At 44.4% G+C, this 16,818-nt stretch overlaps 1 protein-coding gene across 1 annotated transcript in view; it reads left to right on the forward strand.

The window, feature by feature from the left end:
- Nucleotides 1-5,606: 5,606 nt before the first annotated feature.
- LOC103609792 (kallikrein-11-like) overlaps nt 5,607-16,818 on the forward strand; it is a 16,008-nt gene continuing 4,796 nt past the window's right edge. Inside the window, 4 exon segments of the mRNA XM_008594077.1 lie at nt 5,607-5,696; nt 11,352-11,585; nt 12,059-12,332; nt 16,359-16,532. Of these exon segments, the coding sequence (XP_008592299.1) occupies nt 5,607-5,696; nt 11,352-11,585; nt 12,059-12,332; nt 16,359-16,532 (772 nt within the window).

Consider the following 16,818-nt stretch of genomic DNA (forward strand, 5'->3'; position numbering starts at 1 on the left):
TGCCAGTGAGCGGGAACCGGTCTGTATGTGGGATCCGAACCCTCGGCGGGAGCGCCGCCACGCTTCTCAAGCAGCGCACTAGCGCAGTGCGCCACCGGGCTGGCCCTGTAGTATAGTTTGAATTCAGGTAGTATTATGCTCCAGCTTGCTTGCTTGCTTTATTTATTTATATCTATCTATTTATTAATTATTATTATTATTTATTATTTTTGTTTATTGATTGATTGATTGATTGATTGCTCAGGATTGCTTTGGCTATTCAGGGTCTTTTGTTGCTCCATATGCATGTTAGGATTGTTTTTTCCATTTCCGTGAAGAATGACATTGGTATTTTGATGGGTATTGCATCGAATCTGTAGATTGCTCTGAGAAGTATGGATATTTTCAAAATATTAATTCTTCCAATCCACAAGCAAGGAGTGTCTTTTCATCTTTTGTGTACTCTTTAATTTCTTTCAACAGCGATTAATAGTTTTCCCTGTGGACATTCTTTCATCTCCTTGATGCCCTTGATTCCCATATACTTTAACTTTTTTGTGACTATTGTAAATGGGCTTGCTTCCTTGACTTCTTTTTCTGCTAGATCATTGTTGGAGTATAAAATCACTACCAGTTTTTGCATGTTGATTTTGTATCCAGCAACTTTGCTACAGTTATTTATCAACTCTAAGTGTACTTTGTAGAGATTTTGGGCTGTTCTATATATAGGATCATGTAATCAGCAAATAGAGACCATTTAACTTCGTCTTTTCCAATCTGGATGCCCTTTATTCTTTGTCTTCCCTGATTGCTCTAGCTAGTAGTTCAAGAATATTTGAGTAGGAGTTGTGAGAACAGCATCCTTGTCTCATTTTTGTTCTCAAGGGAAAAGTTTTCTGCTTTTTCCCACTCAGGGTGATATTGGCAGAGGGTTTCTCATATATGGCATTTATTATGTTGGAACACTTTTCTTCTATACCTAAATTGCTGAGAGTCTTTATCATGAAGGGATATTGAAATTTGTCACGTGCTTTTTCTACATGTACTGAGATAAACATATGGTGTTTTCATTGATATTTTTTGATGAGGTGTATCACATTTATTGGTTTGCATATGTTGAACCATCCCTGCATCCATGGGATGAATCTCACTTGATCATGGTGTATAATTTTTTTTTGATGTGCTGTTGTATTCTGTTTGCTAATAGTTTGTTGAAGATTTTTGCATCTATGTTCATGAAGGATATTNGCTGAGAGTCTTTATCATGAAGGGATATTGAAATTTGTCACGTGCTTTTTCTATATGTACTGAGATAAACATATGGTGTTTTCCTTGATATTTTTTGATGAGGTGTATCACATTTATTGGTTTGCATATGTTGAACCATCCCTGCATCCATGGGATGAATCTCACTTGATCATGGTGTATAATTTTTTTTGATGTGCTGTTGTATTCTGTTTGCTATTATTTTGTTGAAGATTTTTGCATCTATGTTCATCAAGGATATTGGCCTGTACTTGTCTTTTTTTGTTGAATCTTTGTCTGGCTTTGTATCAGTGTGATACTGGCCTCATAAAATGACTTGGGGAAAATGGCTTCTGTTTCAATTTTTTGGTATAGCTTCAAAAGAATTGGTATTAATTCCTCTTTAAATGTTTGGTAGAATTCAGCAGTTAAGCCTTCTGATCCTGGGCTCTTCTTTGTTAGAAGACTTCTGATTACTGCTTCAATCTCTTTGCTTGTTATTGGTCTGTTCAGATTTTCTATTTCTTCTTGGTTTAGTCTTGGTAGTTTGCATGTGTCTAGAAATTTATCCATTTCTTCCAGGTTTTCAAATTTGTTGGCATGTAGTTGTTCATAATAGTCTGCAATGATTATTTATATTTCTGTGGTATTGGTTGTTATGTCTCCTTTTTCATCTCTAATTTTTTTTATTTGGGTCTTCACTCTTCTTTTTTTAAGTTGTCTGGCTGATGGGTTGTGTATTTTATTTATCTTCTCAAAAAAAACCCCAACTTTTTGTTTGATTGATCTTTTGTATTCTTTTTTGAGTTTCTATTTCATTTAGTTATGCTCTGATCCTAATTATTTCTTTCAATCTACTTCATTTCGGATTGAATTGTTCTTGTTTTTCTATTTCTTTGAGGTGTAGTGTTAGGTTGTTAATTTGAAAACATTCTATTCTTTTGATGCAAGCATTTGATGCAATAAACTTCCCTCTTAGAACTACTTTTGCAGCATCCCACATGTTTTGGTATGATGTTTCATTATTTTCATTAGTTTTGAGAGATTTTTTGATTTCCTGCTTAATTTCTTCTTGGACCATATGGTATTCAGGAGCATGTTGATTAATTTCCATGTGTTTCTATAGTTTCCAGAGTTTCAGTTTTTGTTGATCTCTAGTTTTAATACATTGTGGTATGAAAAGATACTTGAAATGATTTCAACTTTTAAAAATTTATTGAGGCTTGATTGTAACCTAGCATGTGCTCTATCCTGGAGATTATTCAGCGAACTAGTGAGAAATATGAATATTTGTAGCTGTTGTATGAAATGTTTTGTAGATATTTGCCATGTCCATTTGGTCTAAAGTGTGGTTTAAATCCTATGTTTCTCTATTGACTTGTTGCCTAGATGATCTGTCTAATGTTGAGAGAGGGGTTTTTAGGTCCCCTAGTATTATATATTAGGGTCTATCTCTCTCCTTAAGCCTAATAGTGTTTTTTTTAATATATCTGAATGCTCCAATGTTGGAAGAATATATATTCATGATTGTTCTGTCTTCTTGCTGGATACATCCCTTTATTATTGTATAGTGGCCTTCTTCGTCTGTTTTTATTTTTGGTTTAAAGTCTATCATATCTGATACAAGAATAGCTACTCCTGCTCGTTTTTGATTTCCATTTTTTTGGCATAACTTTTTCCATCCCTTCCTTCTTAGTCTGTGTGTATCTTTTCAGGTGAAATGTGTCTCTTGTAAACAGCATGTAATAGAGTCTAGATTTTTAATCCAATTAGCCAGCCTGTGTATTTTGAGGTGGGAATTTACATTTAGGCTTGTTACTGAAAAGTATTGTATTACTTCTGGCATTTTATCATTTTTCACTTGGATGTTTTGAATATCTCATGTTTCTTCCTTCCCCTTTTATTGTTTTTCTTTTTATGAATTGGTAAGATAACAGTTTATTTTTGTTTCTCATTTGCATTTTTTTCTACTTGTGGGTTTTTTCTTTCTTGTGTATTCATGGAAGTGATTATCTTCTATTGGATTCCAGATGCAGGACTCCCTTGAGATTTCTTGTAGGACTGGTCATGTAGTGGTGAATTCTAGTAGTTTTTGTTTGTCTTGGAAATAAACTATTTCTCCTTCATTTCTAAATGATATCTGCACTGGATATAGCATTCTTGTTTAGGAGGGTTTTTTTATTTTAGTATTTTGAGTATTTCATTCCATTCTCTTCTGGCTTCTAGAGTTTCTGTTGAGATGTCTGCTATTAGACTAATGGGGACTCCTTTACATGTGACTTGACACTTTTCTCTTCCAGTCTTTAGGATTCTGTTTTGTCTTTGTCTTTGAACAGTTTGACTACAATGTGTCTTGGAGAGGACCTTTTTTGGATTGAAACTGCTTAGGGATTTTGAGCTTCTTGAATCTGAAGGTCCATGTCTGTCCCCTATACCTGGTAATGTTTCTGCTATGATTTCACTGAGTATGTTCCCAGTGCCTTTTCCTTTCTTCTCACCTTCAGGAATACCCATGACATGGAATTTTGTATGCTTAAGGTTATCTGATATCTTTCTTAGATTATCTTCATATTTTTAAATTGTTTTTTTTAGCTGCCTGAGTTATTTTGAAGAGATTGTCTTTAAGATCAGAAATTCTGTCTTCTGCTTGCTCTATCCTGTTGCTTAAGCATTCAGTTGTGTTTTTTATTTCATTGAATGACTTCTTCAGTTCCATGAGTTCTGTTACATTCTTTTTTAAAGTATTAATCTCTTTGTGGATTTCCTCCTTCATATCCTGGATAGTTTTGCTCAGTTTATTGTGTCACTTAACTGTGTCTTCTTGTATATCATTGGGTTTCCTAAAGATTTTTACATGGAATTACTTTTCAGTCATTTCAAATGTTTCCTGTCCTATGGGGTCTGGCTCTTGAGAGTCATTATATTCCTTTGTTGGACTAATTTTTTTTTCATGTTTTTAATATCTTTAAGTTGACATTTAGTCATCTGAAAGAGCAATTCCTTCAGCTTTTACTCTCTTTGCCTGGACTTTGTTGGTGACCCTCTTTGTGTCAATTCAGATGAGTGGTTGGCTCTCTGCCTGCACAGCTGCAGTGACTGCTGTTGCTGTTGCTATGGTAGCATGCCACCCTTATGGTGGTAGCGGTTGTGGCAGTGGCTTTGGTGGGTTGCTTGCATAGCAGCAGTGGCTCCAGCAGTGGCAGGCTGCTTGCTCAATGATGGTGGCTATCCGGTAGTGCTGGTGGTGGCAGTGACTCCAGCGGTGATAGTTGCACTAGCCACCCACTTGGCTGTAGTGACCTCCACATCTGCCTGTGCAGCTACAGTGACTGCAGCAACAGCTAGGGTAACTTGCAGAGGTGGCCTCTGCATGGTGGCTGTAATTGCCTCTCTTGCATCTACAGTGTTCACAGCAGTAGAGGGGTTTCATTGTGATGGTGGCAGCAGCACTGGCAGCTACAGCTGACTCCCTTGAGTTTGGTGTTTGTGCAGTGAAAGCGGGTTTACCTCATGGTGACAGCAGTGGTACCAGAGGCTGCACCTGTCTCCTTCCCATCTGTAATGTCCACAGTGGAAGTGAGGCTATCTTGTGGGGTGGAAGTGGTGCTGTTAGCTACAATAGGCTTTGATGCCTCTGCAGTGTCCACAGCAGAAGGGAGGTTACCTCATGGGAGCAGCAGCACTACCAGTGGTTGGAACTGCCTCTGATGTGCTAGATTTCAGTGGAGTTACCTCATGGTGACAACAGCAGCAGCAATGGCTGCAACTGCCCCACTCTTGTCTGCAGTGGCCCTAGGGACTGCAGGGTCAATTCACTGCAGGGGCAGTGGTGCTGGGGTCTGCCACTTCCTCACTCACTCCCTCAGTGGCTCTAGCAGCTGCAGGGCTAATTTGCTGCAGGTGCAGTGGTTCTGTGGATTGCAACTGCTTCACTCACTCCCTCTTGGTCTTTGGAAGCTGCAGGATTAATTCACAGCAGGATCAGCAGTGCTGGTTTCTGCTGCTTCCTTGCTCACTCTCTCAGCCACAGCCAGTCCTGCTGGTGTGATGGCTATGCTGCATGCAGCTATGGGAGGGGGACCTGCAAGCTGTGCTGTCTGTTGAGGCTGCTTAGATGGGAGTCCCATGCCTGGTAAGTCTGGCTGGTGTGGGGGTGTAGACAGCTGCTAACAAAGTCTGTTGCACTGCAGGTGGCTGTGGCAGGGGACCCTCACATGGCCGAGCTGAATGGTGTAGCAATGTGGGCAGGGACCCTGTGCACATCTGGCCTGGTAAGAGCTGTAGTTCCAGTTCGGGTGGCTCTGGAAACAGCAGTGTCTGGAGCTGTGCTACAGACAACAGCAGTCTGGGATGGGGCAAAACTCACAGTGGGAAGGTGGATGATGGTCCTCGTTCCTGATGATGTCACCCGTGAGTGCTGTGATGGTGGTGAAGAGTCTGCTCTTCTCTTCTACGGGAGAAACATGTCCCAGGTTTCTCTAGTCTGCTATCTTCCCTCAGTCCAGACATATATATATATATATATATATAGTTTTATTTTATTGAGATACCTTCCTTCTATACCTCATTTGTTGAGAGTCTTTGTCTTGAAGGAATGTTGAATTTGGTCAAATGTTTTTTCTGCATGTATTGATATGATCCTGTGGTTTTTGTTCTTGATTTTTTTTTTTTTATGTGGAGTATCACATTTCTCGACTGGCATATGTTAAACTACCCTTTCATCCCTGGGATAAATCTCAGTGATGGTGATATATAACCTTTTTGATGCTTTGCTGTGTTCTGTTTGCTAGTATTTTGGTGACAATTTTTGTGTCTAAATTTATCAAGGATATTGGCCTGTAGTTTTCTTTTTGTGTGTGTGATCTGATTTTGGTGTCAGCGTCATGCTGGCCTCATAGAAGAAGTTTGAGAGAATGGCTTCTGTTTCAATTTTTTGGAATAGTTTGGAAAGAATCAGTATCAATTCCTCTTTAAAGGTTTGGTAGAATTCAGCAGTGGAGCCATCCGGTCCCGGGCTTTTCACTGTTGGAAGATTTCTGAATAGTGCTTCAGTCTCATTTCTCATTATGGAACTGTTCAGTTTTTCTATGTCTTCTTGAATTAGTGTTGGTTGTTTGTAAGTGTCCAGAAGTTTATACATTTCATCCAGGTTTTCAAATTGTTGGCATGTAGTTAGTGATAGTACTATCCAGACATTCTTTGTATTTCTGAGGTGTCAGTTGTGATGTCGCCTTTTAATTTCTGATTTTTGTTATTTGGATCTTCTCTCCCCTTTTTTTCAGTTAATTTGGTTAATAGTTTGTCTATTTTGTTTATCTTCTCAAAAAAAAATCCCAACTTTTTTGTTTCTTTGATCTTTTGTATCATATATTTGGTTTGTATTTCATTTAGTTCTGATGTGCTTTAAATTATTTCTTTCGATATATTAACTTTGGGATTGAATTGTTCTTTTATTTCTAGGCTTTAGTGGTGTAAAGTTAGATTCTTTACCTGAAGTCTCTCTATTTGTTTGATGTAAGCATTTCTTGCAATATACTTTCTTCTTAGTACTGCTTTTGCAGTATCCAATAGGTTTTGGTATGTTGTGTCACCATTATCTTTTGTTTTGAGAAACTTTTTGATTTTCTATTTGATTTCTTGCTTAACCCATATGTCACTAAGGAGCATACTGTTTAATTTCCATGTATTTGTATGGTTTCCCAAGTATCATTTATTGTTGATTTCAGTTTTAATCCATTGTGGTCTGAGAAGGTGCATGAAACAATTTCAATTTTAAAAAATTTATTGATACTTGATTTGTGATCTAATATGTGGTCTGTTGTGGAGAATGTTCCATGTGCTGGTGAGGAGAATGTATATTCTCTACTTGTTGGGTAAAATGTTCTATATATATCCACCAAGTTAAGTTGGTCTCTGGTGTAGTTTAAATCCTGTCTTTCTAGATTGTTTTGTTGCCTAAGATTGGTTTGTTGCCTACATGATACGGGTAGTGCTGAGAGGACAGTGCTCAGTTCCACAACTAATATTGTTTTGAGGTCTATCTCTCTCTGTTTAGGTGTAATAATGTTTGCTTTATATATCTGGGTATGCCAATGTTGGGAGCATATATATTTATGATTGTTATGTCTTCTTGGTAGATAGGTCTTTTTATCATTATATAATGTCCGTCTTTGTGTCTTTTTACAGTTTTTGGTTTAAAGCCTACTTTATCTGATATAAGAATAGCTACTCCTGTTCATTTTTGGTTTCCATTTGCATGGTATATATTTTCCCATCCTCTCACTATTAGTCTGTGTGAGTTTTTATAGGTGAAACTGGTTTCCTGTTGGTAGCATATAGTTGGGTCTGTTTTTTTTAATCCATCTGGCCACTTGATGTACTTTGAGTGGGTAGTTCAATCCATTACCATTTAGCATTGTTATTGAAAGCTATTATCTAACTCCTGTCATTTAATTACTTTTTTTGTGGTTGTTTTAAGTATCTTTTGTTCCTTTATTTCCCTGTTGTTTGACTTCAGAATTCATTGGGTTTTTGGGGTAGAATGACATAGATTCTTTTCTCTTTCTCATTTGCCTATGTGCTCTACCAGTGGAATTTGTTCTTCTTCATGTATTCATGGTGGTGATTGTTTTATTTTATTTTATTTTTCCTAGGCACAAGACTCCCTTGTGGGTTCCTTGTGGGGCTGGCAGTGTGGGACTGAATTTCCATAGTTTTGTTTTTCTGGGAAATACACTATGTATTCTACATGGGGTGGTGTGGTTGTAAAACATTATAAATGTAAACAATGAAACTAAATTGTACTCTAAGAAGTGGTCAAAACATCAAAATATATTTCTTAAAAAATGAGAAAAGAACACATCTCCAAATCGTGTTCTCTATTATTGAATTATCTACTTTGGAAAATTTATGCCAGCAATTTTTTGATTTAAAGCTAAGATTTCACCCACTTCTACACATTATTTCATAACACTCCCCTATATTTGGCTGACCAAATATTATTATCCATTTCTTTAAAAGGGAATAGTGTTTCAGGGAAAAAAATGTAATTTGTCCAATATCACAAGTAAAAAAAAAAGGTGGGTGATTATAATTTAATTATCCTTCTACTACATAAAACTTAGAAATGATACTGTAGTTTACATTCAGAATTTATAATACCTACAGAACATAAGTTGTAATATCAAAGTGGTAAAATGTAGACAATTTAATTATTTTGACTAGATTTACCACTTCAGTATTAGTAAGAATAAAATAACTAATCTTCCAAATGATTGAACTTTCAAATTCTGACAATAATTTTACAGGCAAAAAAGAAAAATTCAGTTATTTCAAGGCCAGGCATTTTGACTATTTTAAGGGAAGTGAGAAATGGATGCATGCACTGATATGGGTTACACTGGTTCACCCTGAAAACATTATGGGTGTTTGCTTCCCCAAATCACTTTTCCATCTCAGCATCCTTTACCATGTTTTGTTCATTTTTTATATCCAAATACATAATGAATCAAATATTCAACCCTATCATTGTGAGATGTCTAGCCAGCTATGCTCCTGGAGCCTTAATTGTAATGTTAGCTACCATCAGTGTACTTTATATGAGCTTTGATGAAAGTGAGCAAAAGTTAAAATACCTACAACATAGCTGTTACAGTCCCAATTCTGAAGTAGGTTGTTACTTCTTAGTAGATAGTCCAATTATGCTACCATTTTTTTTGTTACCTTTCCCCTTAGGAGTATCTCCTTTTCTTCCATGTTAGGTTATAACAAACCCATTTTAAGAGGATCTCCATAAAGCATGAAATCGTTTAAATGAATGAAAAGGAATTCTGAAAGCAATCTTTACATTTTTTAAAGTTTATTTATTTAGTGATATATATATATTTTAATTCTAAGGTGGCGTTGTGGAGCAGTTGGGGGGTAGAGGAGATGGGAAGGGGGAAGGGAATAGCCTGGGAGAAGGAGGAAGGGGGTGTGGTTGAGGCCTGTGGTGCTCCCCTTATTCCTGCAGGGGAGACCAGGGGGACTCCAGTGGTGGTTCAGTCCTTGCTGGGCTGGATGCAGATGTGGGGGTGTGGCTGAAGACTTCAGCACCTCACAGCCCTGGCCCAGGAGATTGGTGTGCTTCCTGTGGCAGCTCGATGGTCATCACTGGGCAGGTTGTGGGTGTGAGGGGGGCATGGCCAGAGCCCTTGGTGCCCCACTTCCGTGGCTTAGGTGACCAGGGTGCTTCCTGCAGTGGCCTGGTGGTCATTGCTGGCCTGGTTCCAAAAGTAGAGGGGCATGGCTGAGGCCCCCAGACCTCTGTGATCCCTGGCTTGGGAACCCAGGAAGCTTCCAGTCATTCTAAGTTTTATAGGTCTTCTTTGGTGGTGTTAGACCTTTACGAGTTAGTATCAAACTTTGTCTCTGGTCTGTGGGTATTTTGGTTTTTCTTTGAGTTCTGTGTTGCATTATTTGCAGTTCCCACTACTTAAATTCTACACTGGAACTAATTTGTTTTCCTTTGCTTACTTCTGAAATGGAGGCCCTTCTTTTGGGGACCAGAACTTGAGCTCTGTAGGTGGGCTAAATTGTTGTTTAGCTGCTGATTCCTTGCAGAAGGATTTTTGTGCAGCTCAGGTTTTAATTGCTGACATCTGAGTTCTGGTACATGTAGGTTTGTGGAAATTCTGGTCTGGGCCTGAGTCTTTTCAGCAAACTTCACCCCCTACAGTTCCATATTCCTGTCTGGTCTCCACTGAGTGGTCCTGCACTGATTGGTGGGCTGATCAGCTGTCCAGGCTGTGTCCCAGTTTCACCCATCTCCGCCACTATCTGCACTCTAAACCCTTGCAATGTCTCTCCAGCCTCTGAGTGGCTCCTTTTTTCAGTTGTTCTGGCTCCTCACTTCTATCTGCATCCACAGGAACCCTGTTAGCAGTCTTGCTGGCCTGAAGGCTACCAAGGCCCTCTTCTCCCCTGCCGCATCCAAGCATTGCCAGCTCTTGCTCCATGCTGCACTCACCAGCTCCAGCTTGGAAGCATCTGGGATTTGAAATGGGGAGAGTGATCTTTTCTTTCTCTTTCTCTCACTGTGGCTTCTTCTGCCTACGTGAACTCTGCAGATCTCTCCTCCTCTTCCCCTGAGCTCTAGCAGCCTGAGATTTTCTGTCATTACTTTTAATAGTTGTAAATTGGTTGATTTGTGGGAGAGAGTGACACTGGGAACCATCTATTCTGCCATCTTGACTGGATACCCCAAAAACAATCTTAAGGAAACTCAGTGAGATACAAAAACAATCAGTTAGGTGCCCCAATAAAATGAGAAAAAAAAAATTCCAGGATATGAAGGAGGATATTTGCAAAGAGATACGTACCTTATGAAAGAATGTAACAGAACTACTGGAACTGAAAGTTTCATTAAATGTGTGGGAGAAGCCTCCTGACCTCGGTGGAGGAGCCCCTAGCTATAGGACTGGCTATGGCTTCATTTTTACACCTGGAGACGCACTGGGGGCGGGGGGCTCCACCTGAGGGGCCTCAGGGAGAGAGAAACTCATGTCTGTGTTTCCGTTGATGGTTTAAAAAATACAGAAAACGTCCTGAGACACACCACAGGCCACTTATCTAGCCCCTGTGGGGGACGCTGAAGCTGTTTCCAAGTGCTTTTGTTACAACAGAATCACGGGGAACTTCTTCCTACACTATTCTTACAAAAATTTCTCCATCCCGGCAGCTAAAATGACCAGACCAATTTACCCTCCACTACAGCAGAATTTAAAACTGCCCATTTTCCCACATCTTCACTGACATTAGGTATTATGATTTTTTAACTTTTTTTTGGCCGACTGGCCTTGCTGTTTGTATCTGCACTTCCAGGGTAAGCCCTGTTGCATTCCGGGTCTTCTTTTATGCACCAGACCACCTTTGTGGTAGGAGTGATTTGTTATTCTTTTTCTGTGGGGGAGGAACCAGAGGCCCAGAGAGGGCTTTAGCCAGCATCCCACAGCAGGTTACTTCCCGAGCCGGGATTTGCACTCAAACCACTTACAGATCAAAATTCATGTTGCTGCCACTTCTGTCCTAGCTGTGGCCCCGTGAGGCCCCCTAGTTCCTCTCTCCCCTGACTCAGTTTCCCTCCCTAGCTGGACCATGAGGCCAACCTCACCAGCAACATGGTGCTGGTGCCGCTGACCCATCAGAATGTCACTGTGGAAGCTGGCACCAGCTGCCAGGTGGCCGGCTGGGGGACCTGGCAGACTGGAGGACGTCTCTCCCGCTTCCCAAGGATCGACAACATGACCGTGACACCCAAAGACCACTGTCGCCACAACAGTGTGTGCACTGGTGTGCTCACCCGCCAGGGTAGAATCTGCCAGGTATGGCCAGGCCGGGTGCAGACCCAGCGTGGGCTCCTCATGGCGGGAGGAGGCGTCATGTGAGGACTTGAGCTCCCAGTGGCAGGAGAAAGCGAATCCAGGTCAAAGGAGACTGGGGTGTGGTGGGGAGTAGGATTGAGCATTTTAACTTGAGAAACAGAAACAGTACTTACTAAACACCTACCGTGTGCCAAGTCCTGCGCTGGTGCCTGGGGACACCCCAGGGAACAAGACAGAGCAAGGCCTGCATTTTTGTAGTTCCCAGACCCAGAAGTGTGGGGGGCTGTCAGACATTGTGATTGCTGGGGGCCTTGGCGGGCATCCGACCCAGGCTAGGGGTGCCAGGAAGTTCCTGGAGTCATCTGGGACCCAAAATTCAACTAGGAGTTAGCCAAGCGAAGGGCATGGGGAACAACATGCAGAGAGAGGGAACAGAGCGTGCAAAGGGCCTGGGGTTGGATTTGTGGTTCCAGGAGCAGGAAGCTGTGGGAGCAGCTGTCTGCTCAGTGGTGCTGACTGGGGTGTGGGGTGGAGCAGGGCCCGGGGACACCCTGACATGCCTGCCACCCGCTCAGGGTGATGGGGCCAGCCCCCTCATCTGCAATGGTCTGGCCCACGGTGTGGCCTCCTTCACCATGGAGCCCTGCGGCTGGGGTCCCGACTTCTTCACCTGTGTGGCACGCTTCCAAAACTGGATCGATAGTGTCCTCAACCGCCCTGCTGGCCTGAGGGAAGCCCCATCAAGCCGTGTGGAGCCTGTGACCTGCTGTGGAACCCAGCCTTGACCTTTGTATCCCGGGGCGCTCTGCATGCCTCCACACCTCCAGGCCTGCCCCCCGCCCCCAGGCCCTGTACTCATGACTCTAAGAAGCCATTTCTCCTCTGCTCCTGATTTCTGCTTCACCAGGTGGACAGGGGCTGGGAGCAGGAGACAGGACCCGTGGCTCTGGGGAGGGTGAATGGAACATTGGTCGGCATTAGGGGCATCGCCCCAAGCGCAGTAATTGTACAGATGCTGAGAAACAGTGACTGTCATTACGTCCACCTGGCAGAGGGGATGCTGAGTTTCAGAGAGGTTCGGTGACTCAACTGAGGTCATAGAGCTCGTGTGAACTTTGAACCCAGGCCTATGCGATCCTGGGGCCCCTTCACCCCCTCTCATTTTGGTGGAGGTTATTTTGTGCAGCACCATGCACGGGAAACCTGGAAACAATATTGGCCACTTGGATCACAGATGGCTAATGTGCCTGATACATAAAGAGCTAAAATATGACCATTAAATAATAAGTGTAATTGTATATATAAGTGGTATAGATAACAATGTAGTTATGTCATATGTAATTTCATTACACTAGATAAAATGTCTTTATTAAAATAAAAATTTCAAACCCTCATATTGCATTTTACATGCAGTATTTTGAGTGTGTGTGTGTGTGTGTGTATTTTGTGGCTGGCTGATACAGGGATCAAACGCCAGACTTTGGTGCTATCAGGACCATGTGAATATATTTTTAACAACATATAATATTGCGTGTGTGTATTTTTTGGCTGGCTGATACAGGGATCAAACCCCAGACTTTGGTGTCATCAGCACCATGTGAATATATTTTTAACAACACATAATAACATATAATTATAATAAGTTTAATATATAAAGAGTTTCTAGGGCTGGCCGGTTAGCTCAGCTGGTTAGAAGTCGTGTTATAACACAAAGATCCAGGGTTTGATTCCTGTACTGGTGAGCCACCCCAAAATAAAAATAAATAAATTACTTAAATTAAATAAAGAAAAAATAGGGATGGCCAGTTAGCTCACTTGGGAGAGCATGGTGCTGACAACACCAATTCAAGGATTAAGATCCCCTGGGCTGGCCCTGTGGCTCACTTGGGAGAGTGCGGCGCTGGTAGCGCTGAGGCCACAAGTTCGGATCCTATATAGGGATGGCCGGTGGTGCGCTGGCTGGCTGAGCATGGTGCAGACAACACCATACCAAGGGTTGCAATCCCCTTAGCGGTCGTCTTTTAAAAAATAAAATTAAAAAAAAAAGACAAAATTATGACAGCCAGTAGTAAAAAAAGGCTCAGGAACCCAGATGTCATAGGGCCCCTGCTGGAGACGTGTCCGTTCATTGCCCAGATGACAAACCTGGAGTTGGGGGTGGGATTGGTTCCAAGAGCGTGTGGTCCCCCATGCTGGGAGCAGACGCTCTCCCAAGAGACCCCCCAGTGGGGCAGTTCCTGCCCATCTTCCCCCAGCTGCGGCGCTTCCTTCCTGTCCTGAGCAGGGAGGTGCTGGGCTTGGGTCCACCTGGCAGTGGGTCAGCCCGGCTCGGGGTCCCATGTGTGCACACTGCTCGGTGACATAGGCCCTACGCCCTCTCAGGCCTCAGATTCTAGGGATGCAGGTTGGGACCCCATCGCAGACACATCCCTCTGCCCCATGTCCCAGCTATCCAGGCCCCGTTTCTCCCACCACCCCGTGTGCCACTCACTGATTCTTTGTAAAGCTCTTAGTTTTGTGAATTCTTGAAGCAGATTGTGAAGTGTCTGGGGGACAGACACATCATGTGAGAGGGGGCCACGGAGGGGTGCAGGTGGACGGGCTTGGGTTGGAGGCTAGAAGACCCGTCGGGGTGCCCAGGGGGCCTGGGGACCCGCATGTGTGCACGTTTGAAGGTCTCCACTTGGTGCAAAAATATGCCCACTGCGAGGGCCCAGCTGTGGTGGGTAAAACAGACAACTTCCCATCACTCAAGAAAAGAGCCTCTTTCTTAAGGAGAAGAGAAAGCGAGACTGAGAGACAGAGACAGAGATGGACAGATGGAGACAGACAGAGACAGAGACGGAGAGCAGAGACAGTGAGACAGAGACAGAGAGATGGAGAGAGATAGAGATGGAGAGAGACAGAGACAGACAGATGCAGACAGACAGAGACGGAGAGAGGCAGAGACAGAGAGATGGAGACACACAGAGACAGAGACGGAGAGAGGCCCCCAGCCCGAGTCCTCGCGCCCTCCCTGCCCTCGGTCTGCCCTCGGTCCTGGGGCCCCCCTGGGTGGCCGTTGCCTATTTCGCCACCCCAGTTGTTACAGGAAGGGGCCGAGGCCGCAGCCTGCAGCCTGCAGCCCCCACTCCCTCAGCCGCCAGCTCGTGGAGGGCCCTCGTGGGTGCACATGGCGGGGCTCTTCCCCAGGGCCGGCAGGTGTCCGATTCTTAAACATGCACCCGCAGAGAAGGGCCGGGCTGTCCCTAGAGTAGAATTCCAGCCAACGGGAGCAGCAGGGATGAGGCAGCACAGCCAAGCGCCCAACCCCGAGTCCTGAACGTGGGAGAAACAGGGTGTTTTTGTCTCAAAAGATCCCCCACAAGAGACTTATTAAAGCCAGAGAGGAGGATCCCAGCTCGACAGTGAGGAACCCAGCAGGCGCCACCCTATCCAAGTGGTCAAGGTTAACACCGTCGGCATGACACACGTGGACACCCGGGCCTCCCGACACGGTCCCAGGAGGACACACGCTGCAGCTGGGGTCCCTCGGTCCACCCTACAGAGTGACTGACCCGTTCTGTCCAACAGTCTCAAGAGGCAAGGAAGGGCTGAGGAACCGTCCCTGACCGGAGACCAAGGAGCCAGAAACACGACACAACGTGGGATCCTGGACCAGAAAAAGGACAACTGGGGACATTCAGAAGGTCTGTGGATGAGGTCATCGTGTTGAGTCGATGATCGTTCCCTGGTTTCGGCCGCGGCCCCTCGGTTGTGTGAGGTGACAACATTCAGGGAGCGGGGGCAGGTGAATCCGGGAACTCTCTGGACTTCTGTAAGCGGGAAATCATTTCAAAATGAAACGTTACAGTGTCGCTAACACCAAGGTCAAGGGTTTGGATCCCCACACTGGCCAGCTGCCAAAAAATGCAACTAAACAACTAAGAAATGGAGAACATTAAAAACTTTTTTTGTATGCCCAAGATTAGAGACCTCCTCTTTTAGGTTTAAATTTTTCATAATGATCAGTCAGTTAAACAGAAGTGAAAAATAAATGAAAACAAAAAGAATAAAGAGTGAACAAAAAACAAAACAAAATAAAAACTAAAAAATTTAAAAAGACGAGTCACTTATAAATAAATAAATATCTCCTCTGCCCTGTGGCTTCTCCCCCAGGGCACCGTGGACGTGGGGCTGGATCCTTCTCCGTGGTGGGGCCGTCCTGGGCACTGCAGGTGCTGAGCAGCGTCCCTGGCCTCCACCCACTCCATGCCAGGAGCACCCCCAGTCGTGACAACCACAAATGTCCCCAGACAGTGCCCAGTGTCCCCTGGATGGGGGGGTGACAGGATTGTGGCTTTACTGAGAACCACTGCCCTCCAGGAGAAACATGAATCCTCAAGCTGGAGAGAAGGTGTTTCTGTGGGTCTCAGGGGGCGACTGAGAGGATACACGTGGTTCTGTCCCCCACCTTTCCCCCATTCCCTTGTCCTGTCCTGTCCCCAGCTAAGGCGGGCTTCACAGTGGTTTCAGGCTTGCCCCAGCCGCTGGACACATGAGCTACATCCCATTCTGCTGGGACCACGCCGGGAAGGCGTCTCCTTGGATGTGAGGGGAGGGCTTGTGTCCCCCCAAGGGCTGTGGCCAGGCTGCCCATTTGTCCAGGGACCCCCAGCATGGGGTGGGCAGGAGCCAGCTTCTCACAGCCCCAGGGAAAATCGGGACCCTGAGCCTGAAGTCCCCTACATCCTGGTGTCTGGTTCTGACCCCAAACTCCCCGCGGCCCCCAAGGTGGAAAGAGGAAGTGGGGACGCCTGGCCTGGCCACGGGACAACCCCAACCACCTTCCGTTTGGAGGCTATAAGAGGAGCGCGCAGGGGGCACCCTGGAGCCAGACCGTGGCGTGTCACCGCGAAGCCTCCAGTCCTGCCCTCGCCTGTGACCTGCTGGCCTTGCTGCTGGGTGGTGAGTGAGGCCTTCTGCCCATCCGCGTGCACTCGGCTGATTCTGGGGGAATGTCGCCCCCACGAGGTCGAGTCCAACACCCTCCTGTCACAGCCGGGACGGGGGACAAGGCAGGCCCAGGGCAGGACTCCCTTTGCTGCTTGGGACTAATGACTCCAGGGAGGGGAGGGTGAGAGAAAAGGGCAGCCCTGGGCAGCTTGACTCAGTTTCCCACCCTTAAAAAAATGGGCAGAAACCAGTGTTTCCCTGGGAGGGAGGCGTGGTGAGGATTAAATATGATAAGCGA

Source organism: Galeopterus variegatus, unplaced genomic scaffold (assembly GCF_000696425.1).
Source record: "Galeopterus variegatus unplaced genomic scaffold, G_variegatus-3.0.2 Scaffold10095, whole genome shotgun sequence".
In the NCBI taxonomy this organism is placed as follows: Eukaryota; Metazoa; Chordata; class Mammalia; order Dermoptera; family Cynocephalidae; genus Galeopterus; species Galeopterus variegatus.